This window comes from Tachyglossus aculeatus, chromosome 8 (genome assembly GCF_015852505.1).
Source record: "Tachyglossus aculeatus isolate mTacAcu1 chromosome 8, mTacAcu1.pri, whole genome shotgun sequence".
In the NCBI taxonomy this organism is placed as follows: domain Eukaryota; kingdom Metazoa; phylum Chordata; class Mammalia; order Monotremata; family Tachyglossidae; genus Tachyglossus; species Tachyglossus aculeatus.
Window position 1 is genome coordinate 38,619,273 of NC_052073.1, and position 21,575 is coordinate 38,640,847.

Genomic DNA, 21,575 nt, shown 5'->3' on the forward strand with positions numbered 1-21,575 from the left:
CTCAGTTCCCTCATCTGGAAATAATTATTATTAATATAATGATGATTATATTTTATTTTTAATATAATTAAAAATAATTATAATGAAAATAATAAAAAAATAATTATATTTTTAGACTGTGAGCCCACTGTTGGGTAGGGACTGTCTCTATATGTTGCCAACTTGTACTTCCCAAGCGCTTAGTCCAGTGCTCTGCACACAGTAAGCGCTCAATAAATACGATTGATTGATTGGGCTCACAGTCTAGAAGATCAGGTTGCCCCACATGAGGCTCATAGCCTCTGTCCCCATTTTCCAGATGAGGTCACTGAGGCCCAGAGAAGTGAAGTGACTGGCCCAAAGTCACACAGCTGACAAGGGGTGGAGCCGGGATTCGAACCCATGACCTCTGACTCCCAAGCCTGGGCTCTTTCCACTGAGCCACGCTGCTGCTTATGATGTTGACTATGACGGTAGTAATACTAATAATAATTTATGATATGGACGCCTTTCTACTTGTTTTGTCGTCCATCTCCACCTTCTAGGCTGTGAGCCCGTTGTCGGGTAGGGATTGTCTCTGGTGGCGAATTGTACGCTCCAAGCGCTTAGTACAGTGCTTTGCACCCAGTAAGCGCTCAATAAATACGCTTGATTGATAGATTGAAAGTAGGCGCTTAACAAATACTATCATTATTAATCAGTGCTTAGAACAGTGCTTTGCCCATAGCAAGCACGTAATAAATTCAATCGTATTTATTGAGCGCTCTATATGTAGCCAACTTGGACTTCCCAAGCGCTTAGTACAGTGCTCGGCACACAGTAAGCGCTCAATAAATACGCTTGATTGATTGAAACTGGCTCTCTTCCGCGTGCCCGAGGATTTGAGGTTGGGCTGGGTGTGGGCTTGGCTAGGTGAAATCTAACCCCCCGGGAGGGTTAGTAAGTGCTTAATAAATGCCATCATTATTATTATTGTAACCTCCCCAGCGCTTAGTACAGTGCTAAGCACTTAGTACAGTGCTCTGCACACAGTAAACGCTGAATAAATACGATTGATTGATTGATTTGCACATAGTGAATGCAATTATTATTATTATTACTCTTATTCTCTGGGCCTCAGTTCCCTCGTCCGGACTGTGGGACGCGGGCTGTGTCCAACTCGATTTGCTTAGTACCCCAGGGCTTAGTAATAATAATAATAATAATAATAATAATAATGATAATGGCATTTATTAAGCGCTTACTATGTGCAAAGCACTGTTCTAAGCACCGGGGAGGTTCCAAGGTGATCAGGTTGTCCCCCGGGGGGCTCACGGCCTTCATCCCCATTTTCCAGATGAGGTCACTGAGGCACAGACAAGTTAAGCACGTCTGCTGTGTGACCTTGGGCATGTCCAGCGCTTAGAACAGTGCTTTGCACATAGTAAGCGCTTAACAAATGCCATCATTATTATTATTATTATTGTCAAAGCTATTACTCTATTTATTATTACTCTATTTATTACTCTATTTTACTTGTACATATTCATTCTATTTGTTTTATTTTGTTAATGTGTTTTGTTTTGTTCTCTGTCTCCCCCTTCTAGACTGTGAGCCTGCTGTTGGGTAGGGACTGTTCCTATATGTTGCCAACTTGGACTTCCCAAGCGCTTAGTACAGTGCTCTGCACACAGTAAGCGCTCAATAAATACGATTGAATGAATGAATGAATGAAGTCACTTAACTTCTCTGGGCCTCAGTGACCTCATCTGTAAAACGGCTATTAAGACTGTGAGCCCCCCCGTGGGACAACTTGATCACCTTGTATTCCCCCCAGTGCTTAGAACAGTGCTGTGCACATAGTAAGCGCTTAACAAATGCCATCGTTATTATTGTTATTATTATTATTATTAAGTGACTAGCCCAAAGTCACACAGCTGACAATCGGCAGAGCCAGGGTTTGAACCCATGACCTCTGACTCCAAAGCCCGGGCTCTTTTAGTACAGTGCCGGGCACATAGTAAGCGCTTAACAAATACCACAGTAATTATTATTATTAGGCGTCGGGGTGGGAGAAGAAAACAGGGTCACCACCCCTCCGTCCCCAGGGCTGACTGTCCTTCCTCACGCCCCGCCGTCCAGTGCTTAGAACAGTGCTCGGCACATAGTAAGCGCTTAATAAACACAGCGTGGCTCAGTGGAAAGAGCCCGGGCTTTGGAGTTGGAGGTCATGGGTTCAAATCCCGGCTCCGCCAATTAGCTGTGTGACCTTGGGCCAGTCACTTGACTTCTGTGGGCCTCAGTGACCTCATCTGGAAAATGGGGGTGAAGACTGTGAGCCCCCCGTGGGACAACCTGATCACCTTGTAAGCTCCCCAGCGCTTTGCACAGAGTAAGCACTTAATACCATTTAAAAAAATAAAAAATGCCATTATTATCATTATTATTATTGTTATTATAGAGAAGCAGCGTGGCTCAGTGGAAAGAGCCCGGGCTTTGGAGTCAGAGGTCGTGGGTTCGAATGCCGCCTCCACCACAAGCCTGCTGTGTGACCCTGGGCAAGTCACTTCACTTCTCTGAGCCTCAGTTCCCTCATCTGTAAGAATGGGGATTAAGACTGTGAGTCCCCCGTGGGACAACTTGATCACCTTATTATCAATAATAATAATAATAATGGCATTTGATGATGATGATGGCATTTGTTAAGCGCTTACTATGTGCACATTATATCCCCCCAGCGCTTAGAACAGTGCTTTGCACATAGTAAGCGCTTAACAAATGCCATTATTATTATTATTATTATTATTATTATTATTATTATTATTATTATTATTGTCTTTTCCTTTCCCCCCGCCTCCAGCCATGCTCAGAGTCGTGTCGTCCGTGCTCCAGTTTGGGAACATCTCCTTCAAGAAGGAGCGGAACACGGATCAGACGTCCATGCCGGAAAACACAGGTTAGGCCCCTTCCCGCCTCCGGCCTCGAGCCCGGCGGGGAGACGGGAATTCGGTCGACACCGTTGGGAAGTCTTGGAAATCATTCCAGTTCCCGGTCGGGAGGGGAGCGTGGATCTCCAGTCCACGGGACTGTAGACTGTCAGCGTGGTGCGGGCCGGGACTCTCCCGAGCGCTTAGTACAGAGTCCCCTTAGGCAGAAAAGGTTCAGTAGATCCCCAGCACCAATAACACCACTGTTCGATCAATCAATCAATCAGTCGTATTTATTGAGCGCTTACTGTGTGCAGAGCACTGGACTAAGCGTGATGTGGGCCAGGACTCTCCCGAGCGCTTAGTACAGAGTCCCCTTGGGCAGGAAACGCTCAGTAGATCCCCAGAGGCTCAATAATACCACTGTTCGATCAATCCATCAATCAATCAATCGTATTTATTGAGCGCTTACTGTGTGCAGAGCACTGGACTAAGCGCTTGGGAAGTACCCCCCAGAGCTTAGAACAGTGCTTTGCACATAGTAAGCGCTTAATAAATGCCATTATTATTATTATAATAATCTGTTCCCTCATGTGTAAAATGGGGATGAAGACTGTGAGCCCCCCGTGGGACAACCTGATCACCTTGTATCCCCCCAGCGCTTAGAACAGTGCTTGGCACATAATAAGCGCTTAATAAATGCCATTATTATTATTATAATAATCTGTTCCCTCATGTGTAAAATGGGGATGAAGACTGCGAACCCCACGTGGGACAACCTAATCACCTTGTATCCTCCCAGCGCTTAGAACAGTGCTTTGCACATAGTAAGCGCTTAATAAATGCCATTATTATTATTATAATAATCTGTTCCCTCATGTGTAAAATGGGGATGAAGACTGTGAGCCCCACGTGGGACAACCTGATCACCTTGTATCCCCCCAGCGCTTAGAACAGTGCTTGGCACATAGTAAGCGCTTAACAAATGCCGTCATTATTATTATTATTATTATTAGGAGGGGGAGACAGAGCAAAACCAAACATATTAGCAAAATAAAATAAATAGAATAGATAGGTACGAGTAAAATAAATAAATAGAGTAATAAATCTGTACAAAAATATATGCATATATACAGGTGCTGTGGGGAAGACGGAGGGCGAGGGGTTGGAGCAGACAGGTGGCGGGGTCAGGATTCGAGAAATATGTACCAACATATCAATCAATCAATCAATCAATCGTATTTATTGAGCGCTTAACTGTATATATGTATACATACATACATACACGTAAACATATATACATACACACATATATACATATACACATATTCATATACACATATATACACATACACATATATACATATACACACACATACATATACACATATGTGTGTATTATGTGTGCATATGTATTACATATATACATATACACACATATGCATATACACACATACACATGTATACGTATATGCATATGTACACACACATATATACATATACACATATATATGTATTATATGTGTATATGTATTACACATACACATATATACACATACACATATATACACATGCACATATATACATATACACATGTATACATATACACATATATATGTGTTATATGCGTATATGTATTGCATATATATTATATTATGTATTATATATGTATATATGCATATATACAGGTGCTGTGGGGAAGGGAAGGAGGTAAGACGGGGGGGCGGATGGAGCAGACATGTGGCGGGGTCGGGATTCGAACCCGCGACCGCCGGCCCCCAAGCCCGGGCTCTCTCCACCGAGCCGCGCTGCTTAGTTGGCAACGCCCAAACTACCGCATTGTTGTTCCCCTCCAGTTGCCCAGAAGCTGTGCCACCTCTTGGGCATGAATGTGATGGAGTTCACCCGCGCCATCCTGACGCCCCGCATTAAAGTTGGCCGCGATTACGTCCAGAAAGCTCAAACCAAGGAACAGGTGGGTTTCCCGCTGGGCGCGGCCGGGTTCCCCCCGGGGTTCCCGACCCGCGAAGCCAACGGACGGATTCGGGGGAGCCAGAGAGAGGCCTTTAATAATAACGGCATGTATTAAGCACTTACTACGTGCAAAGCACTGTTCTGAGCGCCGGGGAAGATTACAAGGTGATCAGGTTGTCCCACGGGGGGCTCCCAGTCTTCATCCCCATTTTACAGATGAGGGAAATGAGGGTCAAGAGAAGTGAAATGACTTTGCCCAAGGTCACACAGCAGGCACGGGGTGGAGCCGGCATTCGAACCCATGACCTCGGACTCCAAAGCCCGAGCTCTTTCCACTGAGCCACGCTGCTTCTTCACGCTGCTTTAGGGAAGCAGCGTGGCTCGGTGGGAAGAGCGCGGGCTTTGGGAGTCCGAGGTCGTGGGTTCAAAACCCGCCGCCTCCACTTGTCAGCTGGGTGACTTGGGGCGAGTCACTTCACTGCTCTTGCCAACTTGTACTTCCCAAGCGCTTGGTACAGTGCTCTGCACACAGTAAGCACTCAATAAATACAACTGATTGATTGATTGCTCTGGGCCTCAGTTCCCTCGTCTGGAAAATGGGGATTAAGATTGTGAGCCCCCCGTGGGACAACGTGATCACCTTGTATCCTCCCCAGCGCTTAGAACAGTGCTTTGCACATAGTAAACACCTAACAAATATGGAAAACTATTATCATTATTGTTATTATTACGCCGCATCAGCTGGGTGACTTTGGGTAAGTCACTTTGCTTCTCTGGGCCTCAGTTCCCTCATCTGGAAAATGGGGATGAAGACTGTGAGCCCCCGTGGGACAACCTGATCACCTTGTAACCTCCCCAGGGCTTAGAACAGTGCTTAGTACATAGTAAGCGCTTGACAAATATGGAAAATTATCATCATTATTATTATTTCGCATCAGCTGTGTGACTTTGGGCAAGTCACTTCTCTGTGCCTCAGTTCCCTCGTCTGTCAAATGGGGATTGACTGTGAGCCCCCCCTGGGACAACCTGATCAATCAATCAGTTGTATTTATTGAGCGCTTACTGTGTGCAGAGCACTGGACTAAGCGCTTGGGAAGTACAAGTTGGCAACATATAGAGACGGTCCCTACCCCACAGTGGGCTCACAGTCTAAAAGGGGGGGACAGAGAACAAAACCAAACATACTAACAAAATAAAGTAAATGGACTGGACACGTACAAGTAAAATAAATAAATAAATAAATAAATAAATAATCTGATCATCATCATCATCAATCGTATTTGTTGAGCGCTTACTGTGTGCAGAGCACTGTACTAAGCTCTTGGGAAGTCCATGTTGGCAACATAGAGAGACCGTCCCTACCCCACAGCGGGCTCACAGTCTAAAAGTGGGAGACAGAGAACAAAACCAAACATACTAACAAAATAAAATAAATGGACTGGACACGTACAAGTAAAATAAATAAATAAATAACCTGATCATCATCATCATCAATCATATTTATTGAGCGCTTACTGTGTGCAGAGCACTGTACTAAGCGCTTGGGAAGTCCAAGTTGGCGACATATAGAGACGGTCCCTACCCCACAGCGGGCTCACAGTCTAAAAGGGGGAGACAGAGAACAAAACCAAACATACTAACAAAATAAAATAGACTAGATACGTACAAGCAAAATAAATAAATAAATAATCTGATCACCTTGTAACCTCCCCAGCGCTTAGAACAGTGCTCGGCACATAGTAAGCGGTTAATAAATGCCATCCAAAAAAAAAAAAAAGAGGGGTCTCCCTCCTCCTCCGGCGCTGGACGCCCACGCCACCACCCCGGAACCCCTGGAGCCGAGCCTTTCCCGGAGTGAGGGGGCAGGGAAGGTTTCGGCAGCTGAGCCACGTGAAGGGAAAACCCTGCCTCGGTTGGCCTCTCTCCTGTCTTCCCTTTTCTTCCTTTCTCGCCCCCAATTCCCGTATATCCTCTCCCAAGTCGACCTTAATGTTAGTAGTGGAGCTGGGTGGCCTAGTGGGCAGCGCCCGGGAATTCGGAGTCCAAGGATCTGGGTTCTCATCCCGGCCCTGCCGCTTGCCTGCCGGGTGAGTCGTTTCACTTTTCCCGGGGCCTCTCTTTCCTCTTCTCTAAACGGGGGCTTCAATCCCCGTTCTCCCTCCTCCGACTGCACGGCTCGGTGGAAAGAGCCCGGGCTTTGGAGTCCGAGGTCCTGGGTTTGAATCCCGGCTCCCCCACTTGTCAGTTGGGTGACTTTGGGCAAGTCACTTCACTTCTCAGGGCCTCTCCCCCTTTTTTTAATTTATTTAATGGTATTTATTAAGCGCTTACTCTGTGCAAAGCACTGTTCTAAGCGCTGGGGAGGTTACAGGGTGATCAGGTTGTCCCACGGGGGGCTCCCAGTCTTCATCCCCATTTTCCAGATGAGGTCACTGAGGCCCAGAGAAGTCAAGTGACTGGCCCAAAGTCACACAGCTACCTTTTAGACTGTGAGCCCACTGTTGGGTAGGGATTCGTTAATTAATTAAAGAGGGGGCTGAGTGTGGGAAGGCCTCCCGGAGGAGGTGAGATTTCAGTAGGGCCTTGAAGGGAGGACGAGAGCCAGCTTGATGGATGTGAGCCCACTGTTGGGTAGGAACCGTCTCTAGATGTTGCCAACTTGGACTTCCCAAGCGCTTAGTACAGGGCTCTGCACACAGTAAGCGCTCAATAAATATGACTGATTGATTCTCTGGGCCTCAGTTACCTCATCTGGAAAATGGGGATGAATCAGTTGTATTTATCGAGCGCTTACTGTGTGCAGAGCACTAGACTAAGCGCTTGGGAAGTCCAAGTTGGCAACATCTAGAGACGGTCCCTACCCAACAGCGGGCTCACAGTCTACAAGGGGGAGACAGAGAACAAAACAAAACATATTAACAAAAGAAAATAAATAGAATAGATAGGTACAAGAAGAAGATGTGCAAAAGGAAATAAATAGAATAGATATGTACAAGAAGAAGATGTGCAAGATGAAGATATGTACAAGAAGAAGATATGTATAAGATGAAGACTGTGAGCCCCCCGTGGGACAACCTGATCACCCTGTAACCTCCCTAGCGCTTAGAACAGTGCTTTGCACACAGTAAGCACTCAATAAATGCTATCATTATTTATTATTGCTTAGTACAGTCAAGCGCTTAGTACAGTCAAGCGCTTAGTACAGTGCTCTGCACATAGTAAGCGCTCAATAAATACGATTGATGATGATGTGGGACGGAGACTGTGTCCCACTTGATGCATCGTACCCCTCCCAGCGCTTAGAACGGTGCTTGACACACAGGAAGCACTTAACCAAGGTTGTAGTGGTGATAACTGTGGAATTTAAGCGCTTAGTATGTGGCAGGCACTGTACTAAGCGCTGGGGTAGATACAAGCTCGTCAAGTTAGAGAAGAAGCGAGGCTCAGTGGAAAGACTGTGAGCCCACTGTTGGGTAGGGACTGTCTCTATATGTTGCCAACTTGGACTTCCCAAGCGCTTAGTACAGTGCTCTGCACACTGTAAGCGCCCAATAAATGCTATCATTATTTATTATTATTTATGTGGGACGAAGACTGTGTCCCACTTGATGCATCGTATGCCTCCCAGCGCTTAGAATGGTGCTTGACACACAGGAAGCACTTAACCAACGTTGTGATGGTGATAACTGTGGAATTTAAGTGCTTAGTATGTGGCAGGCACTGTACTAAACGCTGGGGTAAATACAAGCTAGAGAAGCAGCGTGGCTCGGTGGAAAAGAGCCCGGGCTTTGGAGACAGAGGTCATGGGTTCGAATCCCGGCTCCGCCAATTGTCAGCTGGGTGACTTTGGGCCAGTCACTTCACTTCTCTGGGCCTCAGTTCCCTCATCTGGAAAATGGGGATGAAGACTGGGAGCCCCCCATGGGACAACCTGATCACCTTGGAACCTCCCCAGCGCTTAGAACAGTGCTTGGCACATAGTAAGCGCTTAATAAATGCCATTATCATTATTATTATTATTAAGTTAGAAGAAGCAGTGGAAAGACTGTGAGCCCACTGTTGGGTAGGAACCGCCTCTCTATGTTGCCAACTTGGACTTCCCAAGCGCTTAGTCCAGTGCTCTGCACACAGTAAGCGCTCAATAAATACGATTGATTGATTGATTGATTGAAAGAGCCCGGGCTCTGGAGTCAAGAGTTCACGGGTTCGATTCCCAGCTCCGCCGCGTGTCCGACGGGTGAGCTTGGGCCAGTCGCTTCACTTCCCTGAGCCTCAGTGACCTCAGCTGTAAAATGGGGATGAAGACCGTGAGCCCCACAGTCTTGACACCTTGTATCCCCCGCCCCATCATCATCATCATCAATCGTATTTATTGAGCGCTTACTATGTGCAGAGCACTGTACTAAGCGCTTGGGAAGTACAAATTGGCAACACATAGAGACAGTCCCTACCCAACAGTGGGCTTAGAACAGTGCTCTGCACATAGTAAGCGCTTAATAAATGCCATTATTATTATTATTATTATTATTATTATTATTATTATTATTATTATTATTATTGTTATTATTTCAGGCGGACTTCGCAGTGGAGGCCCTGGCCAAGGCGACCTACGAGCGTCTGTTCCGCTGGCTGGTTCACCGCATCAACAAGGCCCTGGACCGGACGAAGCGGCAGGGAGCTTCCTTCATCGGCATCCTGGACATCGCCGGCTTCGAGATTTTTGAGGTGCCACGGCCCCCCAACCCCGGGCCGATAAGCCCCAGGCCTCAGTTTCCCGGGAACACCCTCCCCTCCGCTTTCTTTTTCTTATTCAGTCATTCAATCAATCATCAATCGTATTTATTGAGCGCTTACTGTGTACAGAGCACTGTACTAAGCACTTGGGAAGTACAAGTTGGTAACATATAGAGACAGTCCCTACCCAGCAGTGGGCTCACAGTCTAAATCTGTTAAGTCTGTTAAATCTAAGTCTGGTATCTGTTAAGCACAGTCTCCCGGGCTTTGGAGTCAGAGGTCATGGGTTCGAATCCCGGCTCCGCCACATGTCTGCTGTGTGACCTTGGGCAAGTCACTTAACTTCTCTGAGCCTCAGTTCCCTCATCTGTAAAATGGGGGTTAAGACTGTGAGCCCCCTGTGGAACAACCTGATTACCTTGGAACCTCCCCAGCGCTTAGAACAGTGCTTTGCACATAGTAAGCGCTTAATAAATCCCAGCATCATCATTCAATCGTATTTATTGAGCGCTTACCGTGTGCAGAGCACTGGACTAAGCCCTTAAAATACCGTCTCTATATGTTGCCGACTTGTCCTTCCCAAGCGCTTAGTCCAGTGCTCTGCACACGGTAAGCGCTCAATAAATACGATTGATTGATTAAAATAATAATAATAATAATGATGATGGTGTTTAATAAGCGCTTACTACGTGCAAAGCACTGTTCTAAGCGCTGGGGAGGTTACAGGGCGATCAGGTCGTCCCTCGGTGGGCTCACAATCTTAATCCCCATTTTTCAGATGAGGTAACTGAGGCCCAGAGGGGTGAAGTGACTCGCCCAGAGTCACACAGCTGACAGTTGCCGGAGCCGGGGTTTGAACCCACGACCTCGGACCTCAAAGCCCCGGCTCTTTCCACCGAGCCACGCTGCGAAGCGCTGGTATCTGTTAAGCGCTTAGAGAAGCGGCATGGCTCAGTGGGAAGAGCCCGGGCTTTGGAGTCAGAGGTCGTGGGTTCAAATCCCGGCTCCCCCAATTGTCAGCTGGTTGACTTTGGACAAGACACCTAACTTCTCTGTGCCTCAGTTCCCTCATCTGTAAAATGGGGATGAAGACTGTGAGCCCCACCATGGGACAGCCTGATCGCCATGTAACCTCCCCAGCACTTAAAACGGTGCTTGGCACATAGTAACCGCTTAATAAATACCATTATTATTAATCAATCAATCAATCATATTTATTGAGCGCTTACTGTGTGCAGAGCACTGGACTAAGCACTTGGGAAGTCCAAGTTGGCAACATATAGAGACAGTCCCTACCCAACAGTGGGCTCACAGTCTAGAAGGGGGAGACAAACAACAAAACCAAACATACTAACAAAATAAAATAAATAGAATAGATATGTACAAGTAAAATAAATAAATAAATGGAGTAATAAATACCTACAAACATATATACGTATATACAGGTGCTGTGGGGAAGGGAAGGAGGTAAGATGGGGGGGATGGAGAGGGGGATGAGGGGGAGAGGAAGGAAGGGGCTCAGTCTGGGAAGGCCTCCTGGAGGAGGTGAGCTCTCAGTAGGGCCTTATTATTATCTGACGACTTGACACCCGTCCACATGTTTTGTTTCGTCATCTGTCTCCCCCTTCTAGACGGTGAGCCCGCTGTCGGGTAGGGACCGTCCCTATATGTTGCCGACTTGGACTTCCCAAGCGCTTAGTCCAGTGCTCTGCACACAGTAAGCGCTCAATAAATACGATTGAATGAATGAATGAATGAAGGAATTACTGTGCGCAGCTTCCCAAGGGCTTAGTCCAGCGCTCTGCACACAGTCAGCGCTCAATAAATACAATTGAACCCCCTTCTAGACTGTGAGCCCACTGTTGGGTAGGGACCATCTCTATATGTTGCCAACTTGTACTTCCCAAACGCTTAATACAGTGCTCTGCACACTGTAAGTGCTTAATAAATATGATTGATTGTACGCATTTATTATTCTATTTTATTTGTACATATTTATTCTATTTATTTTATATTGTTAGTATGTTTGGTTTTGTTGTCTGTCTCCCCCTTCTAGACTGTGAGCCCACTGTTGGGTAGGGACCGTCTCTAGCTGTTGCCAACTTGGACTTCCCAAGCGCTTAGTACAGTGCTCTGCACACAGTCAGCGCTTAATAAATACGATTGGTTGATTGATTGTGCGTATTTATTGTTCTGTTTTATTTGTACGTATTCTATTTATTTTATTTTGTTAATAAGTTTGGTTTTGTTGTCTGTCTCCCCCTTCTAGACTGTGAGCCCGCTGTTGGGTAGGGGCCGTCTCTATATGTTGCCGACTTGGACTTCCCAAGCGCTTAGTACAGTGCTCTGCACACAGTAAGCGCTTAATAAATATGATTGATTGATTGTACTTATTTATTATTCTATTTTATTTGTACATATTTATTCTATTTATTTTATTTGGTTAATATGTTTGGTTTTGTTGTCTGTCTCCCCCTTCTAGACTGTGAATCCACTGTTGGGTAGGGACCGTCTCTATCTGTTGCCGACTTGGACTTCCCAAGCGCTTAGTCCAGTGCTCTGCACACAGTAAGCGCTTAATACGATTGGTTGATGGATTGATTGTACATATTTATTATTCTATTTTATTTGTACCTATTTATTCTATTTATTTTATTTTGTTAATAAGTTTGGTTTTGTTGTCTGTCTCCCCCTTCTAGACTGTGAGCCCGCCGTTGGGCTCTAGATGTTGCCGACTTGGACTTCCCAAGCGCTTAGTCCAGTGCTCTGCACACAGTCAGCGCTTAATAAATACGATTGATTGAATGAATGAGTGAAGGAATTACTGTGCACTGAGTGCTTGGGAAGCCCAAGTTGGCAACATCTAGAGCTGGTCCCTACCCAACAGCGGGCTCACAGTCTAGAAGGGGGAGACAGACAACAAAACAAAACATATTAATAAAATAAATAGAATAAATGCGTACAAATAAAATAGAGTAATAAATACGTACAGACATATATACAGGATATGTATGTGCGTATATACATATATACAGGATATGTATGTGCATATATACATATATACAGGATATGTATGTGCGTATATACATATACACAGGATATGTATGTGCGTACATACATATATACAGGATATGTATGTGTGTATATACATATATACAGGATATGTATGTGCGTATATACATATATACAGGATATGTATGTGCGTATATACATATATACAGGATATGTATGTGTGCATATACATATATACAGGATATGTATGTGCGCATATACATATATACAGGATATGTATGTGCGCATATACATTTATACAGGATATGTATGTGCGCATATACATATATACAGGATATGTATGTGCGCATATACGTATATACAGGATATGTATGTGCGCATATACGTATATACAGGATATGTATGTGCGTACATACGTATATGCAGGATATGTATGTGCGTATATACATATATGCAGGACATGTATGTGCGTATATACATATATGCAGGACACGTATGTGCGTATATACATATATGCAGGACACGTATGTGCGTATATACATATATACAGGATATGTATGTGTGTATAGACATATATACAGGATATGTATATGCATATATACATATATACAGGATATGTGTGTGTATATATATACATATATACAGGATATATGTATGTATATATATACATATATGCAGGATATGTATATGTATATATACAGGATATGTATATGTATATATATTCATTCATTCAGTCGTATTTATTAAGCGCTTACTGTGTGCAGAGCACTGTACTAAGCGCTTGAGAAGTCCAAGTCGGCAACATCAAGAGACGGTCCCTACCCAACAGCGGGCTCACGGTCTCGGAGGGGGAGACGGGCGCCACAACCCGTGGCCCCGGGGAGCGGGGCCCCTGACTCGCCTTCCTCTCTTTCCCGCAGCTGAATTCCTTCGAGCAGCTGTGCATCAACTACACCAACGAGAAGCTGCAGCAGCTGTTCAACCACACCATGTTCGTGCTGGAGCAGGAGGAGTATCAGCGCGAGGGCATCGAGTGGAACTTCATCGACTTCGGGCTGGACCTGCAGCCCTGCATCGACTTGATCGAGAGACCGGTGAGCGCCTCCCGGCCCCCGCGGAGGTTTTTTATTTTTTTTAATAGCATTTATTAAGTGCTTACTATCATCATCATCATCAATCGTATTTATTGAGCGCTTACTATGTGCAGAGCACTGTACTAAGCGCTTGGGAAGTACAAATTGGCAACATCTAGAGACGGTCCCTACCCAACAGTGGGCTCACAGTCTAGAAGGGGGAGACAGAGAACAAAACCAAACATACTAACAAAATAAAATAAGTAGAACAGCTATGTACAAGTAAAATAAATAAATAAATAAATAAATAAATAAATAGAGTAATAGGATAAAAGACAGAGACAGGTAACTGGCAAAAAAAAAAAAAAAAAAACCAGGGCAGCAGGAGGGAAGTAAAGGAAGGAAGAAATGGGAGTAAGTGGTGAAAGGGGAACAGACTGATCAAACAGAAAGAAGCAAGGAGGATGGGAAAACATAATCCTATGAATACTGTGAGGGGTATCAGCTATTCTACTTTGTTATTCACATGACTAACTCAAAAGCCAATACACCATTAAAAATGCATGCGTTAACGAATTTTTATAATTACATGCCATTCAGATAGCAATAGTTTGAAATGACAGCAAGATCAAATTCTGCTGTAAATTCAAAAAAATTACTTACTATGTGCAAAGCATTGTTCTAAGCGCTGGGGAGGTTCCAAGGTGATCAGGTTGTCCCACGGTGGGGGGCTCCCAGTCTTCATCCCCATTTTACAGACGAGGTCACTGAGGCCCGGAGAAGTGAAGTGACTTGCCCCAAGTCACCCAGCTGACTAGTGGCGGAGCCGGGATTTGAACCCATGACCTCTGACTCCAAAGCCTGGGCTCTTTCCACTGAGCCACACTGCTTCTCCCAGTTGCGGCGGGAAGAATGATGTTGATATCTGTCAAGCGCTTAGTACAGTGCTCTGCACACAGTAAGCGCTCAATAAATACGATTGATTGATTGATTAATCAATCAATCAATCGTATTTATTGAGCGCTTACTGTGTGCAGAGCACTGTACTAAGCGCTTGGGCAGTCCAAGTGTCTGGGGTGGGTGGGAGGGTGTCTCGAAGCGGGGCCGCCGTACCCAGGCGTTGCCCGCGCCTTGGTTCCTAGAGCCGAGCAGCGTGGCTCAGTGGAAAGAGCCCGGGCTTTGGAGTCAGAGGTCGTGGGTTCAAATCCCGGCTCCGCCACTTGTCAGCTGGGTGACTTGGGGCAAGTCACTTCACTTCTCTGGGCCTCAGTGACCTCATCTGGAAAATGGGGGTGAAGACTGGGAGCCCCCCGTGGGACAACCTGATCACCTTGTAACCTCCCCAGCGCTTAAAACAATGCTTTGCACAGTGTAAGCGTTTAATAAATTCCATCATTGTTGTTATTATTATTATTGAGAGCTTTAAATCCCGGCTCCGCCACTCGTCAGCTGGGTGACTTGGGGCAAGTCACTTCACTTCTCTGGGCCTCAGTGACCTCATCTGGAAAATGGGGGTGAAGACTGGGAGCCCCCCATGGGACAACCTGATCACCTCGTAACCTCCCCAGCGCTTAGAACGGTGCTTTGCACATAGTAAGAGCTTAATAAATGCCATCATTATTATTATTATTATTATTGATGGCTTTAAAGCCAAAGGTGAGGAGTTTGGTTTTGTGGGCTTGTTTTTTTTGTCTTCCCTAACTTCCTCTCTGTTCCTTCCTTCCTTCCTTCCTTCCTTTCTTCCCTCCGTGTGCGTGTCTTCCCTCTTTCCGTAGGCCAACCCCCCCGGCGTGCTCGCCCTCCTCGACGAAGAATGCTGGTTCCCCAAGGCCACCGACAAAACGTTCGTGGAGAAATTAGTCCAGGAGCAGGGCACCCACTCCAAGTTCCAGAAACCCCGGCAGCTGAAAGACAAAGCCGACTTCTGCATCATCCATTACGCGGGGAAGGTAAGCGAATCCCACACGGGAGGTTTCCCCCAGTCCGGAATTTCCCTTCCAGAACGCCGGCTCGCTCGGTACCCCAGACGAGCACGATGCCCTTAATAATAATAATAATAATAATAATAATAATAATAATAATAATCAATCATCAATCATATTTATTGAGCGCTTACTATGTGCAGAGCACTGTACTAAGCGCTTGGGAAGTGCAAATTATTAATACTGGCATTTGTGAAGCGCTTACTACGTGCAAAGCACCGTTCTCAGCGCTGGGGGGGTACAAAGTGATCAGGTTGTCCCACGCGGGGCTCACGGTCATCACCCCCATTTTCCAGATGAGGTCACTGAGGCTCTGAGAGGTGAAGTGACTTGGCCAAGGTCACACAGCAGACGTGCGGTGGATTCGAACCCACGGCCCGGGCCCTTTCCACTGAGCCACGCTGCTTCTCTAGACTGTTCATTCGTTCAGTCGTATTGATTGAGCGCTTACTGTGTGCAGAGCACTGGACTGAGCGCTTGGAAGTTGGCAACGTATAGCGACGGTCCCTATGCCGTTGCCAACTTGTACTTCCCAAGCGCTTAGTACAGTGCCCTGCACCTTCCTCATCCCCTCTGTCGCAACGGGGCCAGGGAAGCGATCCGAGGGGAACTCGGACGTGGAAGCGCGTGCCGTGGAAAGCCGCTCCCAGCGGGAAGACTTTCATGGGGTGTTCGACGGCCCCCTCCGTCCCGGCAGACGGGAAGGCGAAAGAGCGAGGCGGCTGTTCAGCCAAAGTTGAAATCAATCAATCAAAAAATCAATCGTATTTATTGAGCGCTTACTGTGTGCAGAGCACTGGACTAAGCGCTTGGGAAGTCCAAGTTGGCAACATATAGAGACAGTCCCTACCCAACAGTGGGCTCACAGTCTAAAAGGGGGAGACAGAGAACAAAACCAAACATACTAACAAAATAAAATAAGTAGAATAGATATGTACAAGTAAAATAAATAGAGTAATAAATATGTACAAACATATATACATATATACAGGTGCTGTGGGGAAGGGAAGGAGGTAAGATGGGGGGGATGGAGAAGGGGAAAAAGAAAAAACACGGGGAAAAAAGACCAGAAATCATTCGGAAATAATTAGGAAAATTGTTAGGAATTCGGGGAGGGAATTCAGTCTCAGAGAACAAGCGCCCCCAGGCGGATTTCTTCGGAATGGGAATCGGTCTGGACGGGATTCCGTTCTTCACCCGAATCCCGAAGCACGGAGGCGGGGGGCTGTGGTGTGTGACTGGCCGGTTTGAGAGAAATAAATAATAATAATGGTATTGCTTGTACATATTTACTATTCTATTTATTTTATTTTTTTAATATGCTTTGTTTCGTTGTCTGTCTCCCCCTTCTAGGCTGTGAGCCCACTGTTGGGTAGGAACCGTCTCTATACGTTGCCAGCTTGGACTTCCCAAGCGCTTAGTACAGTGCTCTGCACACAGTAAGCGCTCAATAAATGCGATTGAATGAATGAATGAATATTAAGCGCTTAATATGTGTCAAGCACAGTTCTAAGCGCTGGGGTAGATACAGGGTGATGCGGTTGTCCCACGTGGGGCTCCCAGTCTTAATCCCCATTTTACAGATGAGGGAACTGAGGTCCAGAAAAGCGACTGTGAGCCCGCTGTTGGGTAGGGACCGTCTCTATATGTTGCCAGCTGGGACTTCCCAAGCGCTTAGTCCAGTGCTCTGCACACAGTAAGCGCTTAATAAATACGATTGAGTGAATGAATGAATATTAAGCACTTAATATGTGTCAAGCACAGTTCTGAGCGCTGGGGTAGATACAGGGTGATGCGGTTGTCCCACGTGGGGCTCCCAGTCTTAATCCCCATTTTACAGATGAGGGAACTGAGGTCCAGAAAAGCGACTGTGAGCCCGCTGTCGGGTTGGGACCGTCTCTATATGTTGCCAACTTGGACTTCCCAAGCGCCTAGTACAGTGCTCTGCCCACAGTAAGCGCTCAGTAAATACGATTGAGTGAATGAATGAGTATTAAGCGCTTAATATGTGTCAAGCACAGTTCTAAGTGCTGGGGCAGATACAGGGTGATGCGGTTGTCCCACGTGGGGCTCCCAGTCTTAATCCCCATTTTACAGATGAGGGAACTGAGGTCCAGAAAAGCGACTGTGAGCCCGCTGTTGGGTAGGGACCGTCTCTCTGTGTTGCCAACTTGGACTTCCCAAGCGCTTAGTACAGTGCTCTGCCCACAGTAAGCACTCAGTAAATACGATGGATTGATTGATTGATTGACGTGATGCTCCCAAGGTCCCACAGCAGACAAGCGGCACAGCCGGGGTTAGAACCCGGGTCAAGAGAAGCAGCGTGGCTCAGCGGAAAGAGCCCGGGCTTTGGAGCCAGAGGTCGTGGGTTCGTATCCTGGCTCCGCCAACTGTCAGCTGTGTGTGACTTTGGGCAAGTCACTTCACTTCTCTGGGCCTCAGTTACCTCATCTGTCAAATGGGGATGAAGACTGTGAGCCCCCCCTTGGGACAACCTGATCACCTTGTAGTAGCCCCCCAGCGCTTAGAACGGTACTTTGCACATAGTAAGCGCTTAATAAATGCCATCATTATCAGCACTTTGAACAGTGCTCTGCACATAGTAAAAGCGCTTAATAAATGCCATCATTATTATTATTACAGGGACCGTGTCCATCCCAATTCACTTGTATCTATCCCAGCACTTAGTACAGTGCCTGGCACATAGTAAGCGCCTAACAAATACCATATTATTATTACGATTGAGCCCGTATCCCCTTCCTCTTCCTCCAAGGGCGGCGACTAGTAACTCCTGACCGGTTGACTGTGTGGTGAGCGTCCCTTCCCAGTTTAGAGCCGCCAAGCTCCCCCTCTTCCACTCTGCCCCCCGGGGGGGTCCGGGAATAATAATAATAATAATAATAATAATAATAATAATGTTGGTATTTAAGTGAAGCAGCGTGGCTCAGTGGAAAAGAGCCCGGGCTTTGGAGTCAGAGGTCATGGGTTCAAATCCCGGTTCCGCCACTTGTCAGCTGTGTGACTTTGGGCAAGTCATTTAACTTCTCTGTGCCTCATTCCCTCATCTCTAAAATTGGGATGAAGACTGTGAGCCCCACGTGGGACAACCTGATCACCTTGTATCCCCCCCAGCGCTTAGAAGAGTGCTTTGCACATAATAAGTGCTTAATAAATGACATTATTATTATTGTTATTGTTATTATTATTATTATTATTGTTGTTCTCTGGGCCTCAGTTATCTCATCTGTAAAATGGGGATTAAGACTGTGAGCCCCATATGGGACAACCTGATCACCGTGTATCCCCCCCCCAGCGCTTAGAAGAGTGCTTTGTACATAGTAAGCACTTAATAAATGCCATTATTATTATTATTTTTGTTCTCTGGGCCTCAGTCATCTCATCTGTAAAATGGGGATTGAGTGTGAGCCCCATGTGGGACAACCTGATCACCTTGTAACCTCCCCAGCGCTTAGAACAGTGCTTTGCACATAGTAAGCGCTTAACAAATGCCATTATTGTGAGAAGCAGCGTGGCTCAGCGGAAAAGGGCCCAGGCTTTGGCGTCAGAGGTCATGGGTTCAAATCCCGGGTCCTCCAACCGTCAGCTGTGTGACTTTGGGCCAGTCACTTCACTTCTCTGGGCCTCAATGACCTCATCTGTAAAATGGGGATTAGAACTGTGAGCCCCCCCGTGGGACAACCTGATCACCTTGTAACCTCCCCAGCGTTTAGAACAGTGCTTGGCACATAGTAAGCGCTTAATAAATGCCATTAAAAAAAATAAATACCATTATTATTATTGTAAGACTGTGAGTCCCTCGTGGGACAACCTGATCACCTTGTATCCCCCCCAGCACTTAGAACAGGGCTTTACACATAGTAAGCACTTAATAAATGCCATTGTTATTATTATTTGTTAGGCGCTTACCATGTACCCCAAGCACTGTTCTAAGCGCTGGGGTTTATATAATCAGGTTGTCCCAAGTGGGGCTCCCCTAGCTTTAGGCCCTTCCCTCACTTGGGCCCGCTCTCTGGCGATCCGGTCGCCGCGGTGACTGTCCTTGTCCTCTCCCGAGCACTCAGTACAGTGCTGTGCCCGCAGTAAGCGCTCAATAAATAGGATTGACCGCCAGATTGGGGGCGGGCCCGCATCTCGGACGTCCGTCCGTCTTCTCCCCAGGTGGACTACAAGGCGGACGAGTGGCTGATGAAGAACATGGACCCGCTGAACGACAACGTGGCCACCCTCCTGCATCAGTCGTCGGACAAGTTCGTGGCCGAGCTGTGGAAGGACGGTAAGAGGCTGGGCCGCCCCGCGATCCGTCCCGTTCTAAGCCGGGAATTTCCAACTCACGACTGGGAAGCGGGGAAGCCGCGGGGCCTACGGGAACGAGCCCGGGCCCGGGAGGCGGAGGACCTGGGTTCGAATCCCAGCTCCGCCCCGCGTCCGCCGGGTGCGGCCTGGGGCAGGTCGGTTCTCTGGGCCTCGGTTCCCTCATCTGTCTAATGGCGTGGGACTGGGACTGCGCCCAACCCGGTGATCTTGCGTCTGCCGAAGCGTTTAGTACAGTACCTCATCATCATCATCGATCGTATTTATTGAGCGCTTACTGTGTGCAGAGCACTGGATTAAGCGCTTGGGAAGTCCAAGTTGGCAACATCTAGAGACAGTCCCTACCCAACAGTGGGCTCACAGTCTAAAAGGGGGAGACAGAGAACAAAACCAAACAGACTAACAAAATAAAATCAATAGAATAGATATGTACAAGTAAAATAGAGTAATAAATATGTACAAACATATATACATATATACAGGTGCTGTGGGGAAGGGAAGGAGGTAAGATGGGGGGGATGGAGAGGGGGACGAGGGGGAGAGGACGGAAGGGGCTCAGTCTGGGAAGGCCTCCTGGAGGAGGTGAGCTCTCAGTAGGGCCTTGAAGGGAGGAAGAGAGCTTGGCGGATGGGCAGAGGCAATATAATAAGCGCTTAACGCATGCAGTTAACACCACCCCCTTCCCTTCCCCACAAAAAAAAATGCAAAATCTGTCCCTCCCCCGCCAAAATCGTGACAGCGTCGACTCAGCCTCCACTGTGTGCCAAGCGCTGAGCGCAATCGTGGGGTAGATAGGGAACACTGAGGTCGGACTCTAGCCTTGTGCCAATGTGGGGCTGTCAGTCAAGGAAGATGGGAGAGGACCCTAAATGGTATGTTTTGAGCGCCTACCATGTGCAGAGACCACTGCGCTAAGCGCTTGGGGGAGTCCATTCCAACAGAGTCGGTGGACCCGTTCCCTGCCCACAACGAGCCGACAGTCTAAAGGCGGGGGAGCCGACATTAATAGGAATACGTTTCTGGAGCTGGGCCTAAATGCTGAGGGTGGCGGGGGCGCTACCAAAGGGGGCCGTCATCCCCGTTTTACAGAGGAGTAAACCGAGGCCCGGCGAGGCGGCCTGCCCGAGGTGACCGGGATCGCCGGGGTTCCCGAAAGTCGGCTTTAGTGGGCGGGCGCTTTTTTCCGCTCGGACTCCGGGTCCGAATCCAGGGACTCGCCGAGGCCCGCCCGTCACCCGGAGACGGTTTCCCGGGGCGCCGGGAGGGCACGTGACTCGGGCATCGCTTCCACTGGCAAGGGGCCGGACATCGGCCTCGCCTTCCCCGGACCGGTCGGGGGATTCCGGTCGAAACCCTCGCACCACGGGCCGACGTGGACGCGTGTGGGCAGTCCGGCCCCGCCATCGCCGCGGGGGATCCCGCCAACCCCCGGCTTCCGAGCGGGGGTCCGTCGGCTTCCCGGTGGCCGGAGGAGCTCCCGGGGGGATCGGCCGGCGCCCCGCGACTTGCCGCTGTTCTGCTTACTAACCCGAGTGTTTTTGTGTCATCTCTCTCCTTCCTGTCTTTGCTGTTTCTCTGCCTTA

General features: G+C 47.4%; 1 protein-coding gene across 4 annotated transcripts in view; it reads left to right on the top strand.

Annotated features, from left to right (window-relative positions):
• Window positions 1-21,575, top strand: part of MYH10 (myosin heavy chain 10) — a 190,592-nt gene that overhangs the window by 92,346 nt on the left and 76,671 nt on the right. For all 4 annotated transcript variants that reach the window (XM_038749864.1, XM_038749866.1, XM_038749865.1 and 1 more), the window contains 6 exons: window positions 2,819-2,914; window positions 4,742-4,860; window positions 9,432-9,584; window positions 13,526-13,699; window positions 15,454-15,627; window positions 19,840-19,954. In XM_038749864.1, the coding sequence (XP_038605792.1) occupies window positions 2,819-2,914; window positions 4,742-4,860; window positions 9,432-9,584; window positions 13,526-13,699; window positions 15,454-15,627; window positions 19,840-19,954 (831 nt within the window). The remainder of the gene's footprint in view (window positions 1-2,818; window positions 2,915-4,741; window positions 4,861-9,431; window positions 9,585-13,525; window positions 13,700-15,453; window positions 15,628-19,839; window positions 19,955-21,575) is intronic.